Source organism: Nicotiana attenuata, unplaced genomic scaffold, assembly GCF_001879085.1.
Source record: "Nicotiana attenuata strain UT unplaced genomic scaffold, NIATTr2, whole genome shotgun sequence".
Taxonomy (NCBI): Eukaryota; Viridiplantae; Streptophyta; class Magnoliopsida; order Solanales; family Solanaceae; genus Nicotiana; species Nicotiana attenuata.
Window position 1 is genome coordinate 66,174 of NW_017672334.1, and position 7,802 is coordinate 73,975.

At 34.0% G+C, this 7,802-nt stretch overlaps 2 protein-coding genes across 2 annotated transcripts in view; one reads left to right on the forward strand and one right to left on the reverse strand.

Annotated features, from left to right (window-relative positions):
- The window catches only part of LOC109212797 (THO complex subunit 3), a 7,419-nt gene extending 4,679 nt beyond the window's left edge, over positions 1 to 2,740 (forward strand). Inside the window, exons 4-11 of the mRNA XM_019376480.1 lie at positions 115 to 206; positions 542 to 610; positions 1,391 to 1,448; positions 1,557 to 1,656; positions 1,919 to 2,005; positions 2,088 to 2,166; positions 2,250 to 2,382; positions 2,461 to 2,740. Coding sequence (XP_019232025.1) covers positions 115 to 206; positions 542 to 610; positions 1,391 to 1,448; positions 1,557 to 1,656; positions 1,919 to 2,005; positions 2,088 to 2,166; positions 2,250 to 2,382; positions 2,461 to 2,495 — 653 coding nt within the window. The 3' untranslated portion in view covers positions 2,496 to 2,740. The remainder of the gene's footprint in view (positions 1 to 114; positions 207 to 541; positions 611 to 1,390; positions 1,449 to 1,556; positions 1,657 to 1,918; positions 2,006 to 2,087; positions 2,167 to 2,249; positions 2,383 to 2,460) is intronic.
- Positions 2,741 to 3,400: 660 nt separating this feature from the next.
- On the reverse strand, positions 3,401 to 5,349 carry LOC109212799. Its single transcript, XM_019376482.1, has 2 exons — positions 4,495 to 5,349; positions 3,401 to 4,252 (listed from the first exon to the last, which is right to left on the reverse strand). Exon 1 carries the CDS (start codon positions 5,191 to 5,193, stop codon positions 4,537 to 4,539), a length of 657 nt encoding a protein of 218 aa, XP_019232027.1. The 5' UTR covers positions 5,194 to 5,349; the 3' UTR covers positions 3,401 to 4,252; positions 4,495 to 4,536.
- Between the last annotated feature and the right edge of the window lie 2,453 nt (positions 5,350 to 7,802).

Consider the following 7,802-nt stretch of genomic DNA (forward strand, 5'->3'; position numbering starts at 1 on the left):
GGGGGGGGGGGGGGGCTATGAGTTAAGTAACTCTTCGTGCACTTTCACAGCCTTGTTTTCTGTCAAATTGCGAGGGTGTTGCAGATGCTAACACATTTGGTCTCCAATTGGCAGGTGGGAAATGCTCACAGCAAGTTGAGCTCAGCGGGGAAAATATCAATATCACTTACAAGCCTGATGGGACACATATAGCTGTTGGGAACAGGGTACTCATTATTTCTTTTATCACTTATTAATGCCTAAAATCAGCAACTGCGTCTTGCTTCTATCATCTTAAGTTTTAACTGCTTCTAGATATTTATGTAGTCAGAATAGCACAGAAATTGCCCTTCTTTTTTTTTTTTTTTTGAGAAAGGTATAGTGATTATAAAAACTCCAGCACAAAGACTGTGCTGGGAATACAGATATGCTACATAAGTATAACTCTTCATCTCTTTCTATTGCATGTACTTTCTATCATTCATATTTTATGATGAGTTTTATTGGTGAATTCTATTATTTACGTATCACAGAAATCAATTTGGTGAATTATGTGGTGCAGGATGATGAGCTAACAATATTGGATGTTCGCAAATTTAAGCCTATTCATAAGCGCAAGTTTAATTACGAGGTAATCTCTCCCCCAACTAAGCTTAAGCCTATTCATAAGCCCATGTGGTTATCCGTTATCAAAAGTTATTATAACTTGATTTGTGATGTGCTGGTATAAAGGCTATTGCATTTGGTCCATCTCCGTCTCTTACTGTTGGCCTTTCCTTTGTGTTGCAAGTGTTTCAAATTGAATCGAATTTCTCAAATGTGTTGCTGCAAGTTTTGAATCTGCTGTAGTTTAACTATGGATCGGAGTATTTCAAATTGAATCGAATTTCTCAGATGTGTTGCTGCAAGTTTTGACTCTGCTGTAGTATAACTAAGAGTCGGAGTATCTGCTGGACATTCTAAAAGAAGACTTGAAGTCACACAGCATCAATTTTTCTTCTTTTTAGGTCTCATCTTCTCTTCCCCTTCAAGGGGGTATTGACAGTTACTTTATGTAGAAAAATCATGTAGGTGCATGTATTTGTCTCCTAACTTGCTGTTCTTGTGGTATGAATAAATAACCGTTTCCTCTTAAATTTAGAGATGCTCTTCAAGTATGGGTAAATGCTTCTTCTTCTCAGGACAAGTCTTTAACTCTAATTTGCTGAAGCTCATCATCTCTGTTCGTTTCATACTTGCTTCCTTTACCATGTCACCTGCCTTTTTTTCTTGAAGTAATTAGTTGCAAAGAGTAGTTGCCTGATGCATTGGGTCTTATTCCTACTCGGTCAATCGGCATGATGTATTCCATATTGTTACACTTTTGTGCGTTCCCCAGAGTTCCAATTCTTTAACACTTTTGCTTCATCAGGTAAATGAGATTGCATGGAACATGAGTGGCGATATGTTCTTTCTTACAACTGGAAATGGTGAGTACAATTAGTGAGATGGCAGTTGCTTTGCTGGCCTTCTGCAAGAAAAAGCTTTAGTTGCCAATATGAACTCTTCTCAATAAAGTTTTCCTGCTTGTCATACAGGAACTGTTGAAGTCTTATCTTATCCGACTCTACAACCTGTTGACACACTTATGGCTCACACAGCTGGTTGTTACTGCATTGCAATTGACCCACTAGGAAGGTGTGCCTGATACTTTGCAAGTAAATTTGCATGTTATCTTCGTGCTACGGTTTAATGAAAATTAAAGAGGCCGCAGACAACTCTAGTAGCTATACTATAGCACTATGATGTCAATAAGGCTTTTTTCGAAGGAGCATGCATAGGGCTCGCACTATGATGTCAATAAGGCTCTTGTTGAAAGACCATGCGCATGATTTCAGACCATGAGTTAGGAATTTTCCTCTAAACTAATTACACCTTCTTTTGATTCAATATTACACAGATATTTTGCTGTTGGAAGTGCTGATTCATTGGTCAGCCTTTGGGACATTAAGAACATGCTCTGTCTTCGAACATTTACGAAACTTGAGTAAGTTCTCCTCAAGTAAGCTATTCGTCCTGATTATTACACATGAGTTTCCGAAAACAGGCGTCTGATTTGTGTTATTCAGGTGGCCAGTTAGGACAATAAGTTTCAATAACACAGGAGACTACATTGCCTCTGCTAGTGAAGATTTGTTTATTGACATTGTATGTACTCGAGAACCAGTTAGTCTCTTCTGCATAGTGATTCTCTTTTGACCTTCTCAGCACTTAGCCATTTTTTGCCACAGGCTAATGTCCAAACTGGACGGTCTGTTCACCAGATTCCATGTCGTGCTGCTATGAACAGTGTGGAATGGAATCCGAAATGCAACTTGCTTGCCTATGCTGGGGATGACAAAAACAAGTACCAGGCTGATGAAGGTGTGCCCTTTCTGGCTTAAGAAAGTTCTGACCTTTTTCCTTTATTTTGAGGCTGATAATTTTATTTCTTCCATGTAGGTGTGTTTCGCATATTTGGCTTTGAGAGTGCGTAGAACAAGGAAAAATCTTTTTTTTTTCTCTTCAAGGATTTAAGATGAAAGAGACGTCAGAGCACTGGAAGTGTTTCCAAATTATTAAATGCTGTATTCCCAGTTCCAGTGGAAGTCTCTTTTTAGTAATGTAAAGAGAAGAAGAGGTCAAAATCCTCAGATGTATTTTTGTTTATCTGTAACACATGATACTTGAAACTCAAGTAGCAAGTTCCTTACACATTTATGAAAGAGACGTTAGAAGACTCGAGACTACCCTTATACTTGGTAAAAATAGCACGGGCTAGCCAGTTTTCGGACTGGTCATTCAAAAATAGCCAGCTTTTGCAAAGTCATTGCAAAATAGCCACTATTTTGCTGCAATACGGAAAGTTTCAGCATAATATCGGTGCACCTGTGTATGAACTCACGCGGACCCGTGTTCCAGCATAATATCGGTGCTTTAATCTCCAGTATTAATATTGGACCGGTATATTATACTGGAAACTGGAGTTTCAGCATATACAGTATTATGTACTGGAGTATTTTTCCGGATTTTGAACAGTGTTTTTTGTTCAGATTTATCTTTACATGAAAAGTGGCTAATTTTCAATTACTTTTGAAACTATGGCTATTTTTGAATTTCTCCCTTGTAAAGATTGCTCTTAAGCTCTGGAGGCTCTCATATTACAAGCACTCAACAGAGCTGGGCCTCTTCTTTTGATCACTGTCACAATTTTGCTGTTCGACAGTGAGCAAAGTTCTTACACTAAGGTCATTGCAGCACGATCGAATGGCGGTGAAAAGCTTATGTAGGGGTTCCGATGGCTGGTACTTGTTCTATTAAGAAATTAGGGGCGTAGTTTGTTCATGTTGCAAGTGAAGTAAAAAAATTATTATAGCAGCACCATTTGAGGCAGAACATGATGTCAAAGAGAAACATTCCTCTTAAAAATGACCAACAAAAATACGTGGCCTTCCTTTTGTTGGAATTTAAATGTATGGCAGAAATGAAGTACATAGAGAGGGGGACTAGGCCTTACCTCACAAAAGAGTGCTAATGTTAGCATTAGATTATATAGTTAGGATCTAACTTACAAGTCCTTTCTCTAGGTCCGAATATGATCTTAAAGATGGCCCATTTCCCTCAATGTGGCTTTAACTAACATGTGCAGGCAATGAAATAGAATTTCTTTGTGTTGGCACCCCAATTTGCCAAGTGATTCTCAGCACAGCTCTCTTCTCTGAATACATGACCAAAAATGAAAGTACCCTTCAGCTGGATCTCTTTTATCTCTGATTATGTTTGCAATTTGCCAGCCGGGTCAGGCTTCATCTTCATTATGATCATGCTTAGTCAAATTCAACCAAAAACGAATATTCAATCATGCTCAATGCTGGTATACCTTCCGTCTTCCTGAGCCGAGGGTCTATCGGAAACAGCCTCTCTGCCCCATCGGGGTAGGGGTAAGGTATGCGTACACACTACCCTCCCCAGACTCCACTTTGTGGGATTTTACTGGGTCGTTGTTGTTGTTGTTGTTGCTGCTGCTCAATGCTGGTACCATTTCATTCCCAGAACCGAGAACCCCTGTTTTCTTCTTTTGACCGCTGCTAGCACCTTCCTTGTAGTAATATGAAATTAAGGAACCTTCCCTAATATCTCCCATCTCAATCAGTTCTTGCCATGTAATGCTTTCGGATTCTTTTTCGAGCCAGTCGACTCTGTGTCTAACAGATGGGACTTCTCAATCTTACATCCTTGCTAGGTATCTATCCCCCTGAAAAAAAACCAGAAACAAACAAAGGTAAGAATGAAATAGATATCACAATTTGCTATGAGCAGCAGAGGCCGACTCACACCTTAACACCGGCACCCGGTAACTTCAGCAAAACATGTCTTCAAGAAATAGTCAAATATTAGCCTAGGCCCCCGTATCAATCTCTATGAGCAATTATAAATTTACATTGAATGTCATAGTGCCCTCCAACCCAAAGTTAATGGAAAGAATAAAAAGTTTACCATTTCTGCCCGAGCAAGGAGCAACGATTCCAAATAGCTGATTTAAGCGCAGAGGACGAGCCTGGAAGCTGGGAACACCAATCCTGTGAAACAAATAAGACAAATGGTTACTGCATATTGAGATAACCAAGTTAAAGGCTTCCATTTGATCTCCACACTTGAGCTCTTCATTTTCTTCCCAATCTGTGGTTCTTTTGACAGATCAAAACTCCCCCCTTTCATTCTCAATTCTTGAATGCACCTCGTCAATGCTCTACCATCCCCTCTCTCCCTTTGCAACTGTTTCGACACTTTCCAAAACCTGTAAAGTTTCAACTGTACCAAAAACACTATAAAAAATGATGTGCAAACTGATACCACTGATGGGATCCACCATTTGTGGCACGCGAAATTATTATGTTGGTTGTCTTCTGAAATAGATGTGAATAAAATTGTAAAGAAAAGTGCATGAAATATAAAGAAAAAACAACAAAGTTGAAATATTTCTCTTCGAATGCTGTCCATTCGGGTCTCTTTGGCCGCAATTCTGCGGCCGGAGAGATCCTCTTCTCTTTGCCAAAGCTTGAGAAGTAAGAGATGACCTGGGCTTTTTGAGATTTCCATTAATGGGTGATGTTGAATTGCACATACAAGTATATTTTGATGCTCTTCGTCTACTGGGATTTCGACGATAACATGGCATTCCTTTGTTTCTGCCATTGATGGAAAATGAAACTAATTGAAACAGTAATTGAAAAAACACTAGCAATAAGAAAAATAAAGAAAGCTTTTCAGAATGACTGTGAGCAAATAAATAAATTAGAGAGCTTTGAGCAAATTGCAGTTAGAGCGCAAGAAGATTGTGATAAGTTTTGATGTCCGAAATAGAGGGAGATAGCTACATATTTAAACTAATGTGGAATATCTGGGGGTTGCAACGGTCACTTTTTTTGGCCATCGGTGGCAACCCCAACGGTCGGATCATGGGGAGAATTTTTTTTTCTTTTCTGGATCATGGAGTGATAATTAGATAAATGAAAATACAATAGGATTTAAGGTTTTTTTTTTAAAGAACTTAGGATATGTTTATATATTATAATGCTAACATTGTAGTTTAGGTTGTGATACTAGGCTAATTAGTATTTTTATCATGTTACCAATTGTTTTTTTGGGAGTTTTATAGCTTTACCCACAAAAATTAAACTAATTACTCTTACCTACCCTTTAGTTTTTCTATCCACCAAACTAATTACCATTCTTACTAGGGTTGTGCATAATTTGGTAAATAGCGAATTACGTTACCGAAATCAAAAATTTTGGTATTTGGTATTAGGTATGGTATTTGGTTTAAGATTTTTAAAAAATTGGTATTAGGTATGGTATTTGGTATTTTAAAATAAAATACCGAAATACCGATATCGTACCGAAATATATACTATATTACACAATACACATATTATTAGTTATAACATAAATATAAGAAATCTAAAATTTTACTTTGCTTTATTCTCTAAGTTCATGAATTAACTCTAAGCAAGTAACAAGCATTTCTAATGATCAAATTTATTCTTTTACGCACAATTTTCTTTCTTTGGGTTGGTATTTGCTGGTTTTGGACAAAACTTTTGTCAACAAACGTTTTTAGTTTTGTACTTTCGAGTACTTTAATTAAGAATATTATCGTCTATGTCTCTATGCACTAGTTAGTATTCAAACCGAATAAACCGAAGCTACCGAACCGAATAAACCGAAACTGAAAGGAGAAAAATCGAACCATGCCGAATTTAATTAGGTACGGTATTGGTATAGCATCTATCTATATAGAATAGGAGAAGCAGAAACACTACATTAAGACAAGTGTCTTAACCACAAAAAGCCAAGTGGCATTATTAAGACAAAATAAACTACTTTTCTGACTAACTTTTTTTTGAATTTTAAATTTTGAATTAATTGGTTACACTACTTGAATTGATAAATATAGATATCTTATAATTATCAATAAAAAACGAAAGTACAAAAAAATATTTTACTCATTCAAATTGGAGTTTTTAAAATTATTTTACAATAAGAAAACAAAAATAACAAAAAATAAAAAACTACCAATTCAAATTGGACAGTAATTTCTTCCTAATATAGTTGTAGTAGTGTGTGTTTGTATAAATATATGGGAGTAGTTACTATACTAAATTGGTTATTTATTAATAATTTATATGTCAATTTAACAATATTAAGTAATGGACAATACAATTAGATAACCAAGGAACATCTCTCTCTCTCTCTCTCTCTCTCTCTCTCTATATATATATATATATATATATATATATATATATATATATATATATATATATATATAAAATTATAATTATTATGAGAAAAGTCGTACATATACACATAACTAAAATCATAATAAATAATTAGTCATAAATGAAAAATACTAAAAAATAAATAAATCAAATGATATCGTAAAAATACATATACTAATTAAATTTCTCATGTAGGAAAATTTAGTTAATAAATAGAACTCATAATTTCATAATGAAAAATACAAAAATATAAAGAACTATTAGGATATTATACATAAGAAATATATCATATATAAAACACATTTTATTAATTAGTAAAAATATAGTATATTTTTTTATAGAAATAATAAAATGCTTATCTCTTTATACTTTTGATGAATTCAAATTTATAATTTAGTAAATAGATTATATTATTTAAATTTTCAGTAAAATATAAAATGAGAAAACTAATCAAATATTATAGTAGAAAAGAAAGTACGAAAGGAGGTGGATAAAGATAATTTTATAATATTTGTATTTTGAATAGTTAATAAATAAAATATAAATATATAATACTCAAGAAAATTATTGATAAATTTAGACAATTGAAGAATTTTAAACAGTATAACATACGTATAAAAACATATATTTCTACAATAAGAAAATATATACGTATGTTCTAGAAGTAGCTTCAAAATATTAAGCCAATTGATAAATTAATAAAAAATTACATTACTAAATGTATAGTACTAAGTACTTGCTAATTTAATAAATAATAAACAATTGAAGAATTTCAAACAGTATAACATAAGTATAAAATATATATTTTCAGAATAAGAAAATATATACGTATATTCTACTATAAGAGAAGTAGTATCATAATATTAAGCTAATTGATAAATTAATAAAAAAGTCACATTAGTAAATGTATAGTTCTAAGTAATTGCTAATTTAATAAAGAATAAATAATTTATTTGTTCACTATAATGCTTTGTATCCTTTGATTTTTTATAGATTTTATTATATGTATATACACTATATTAAATA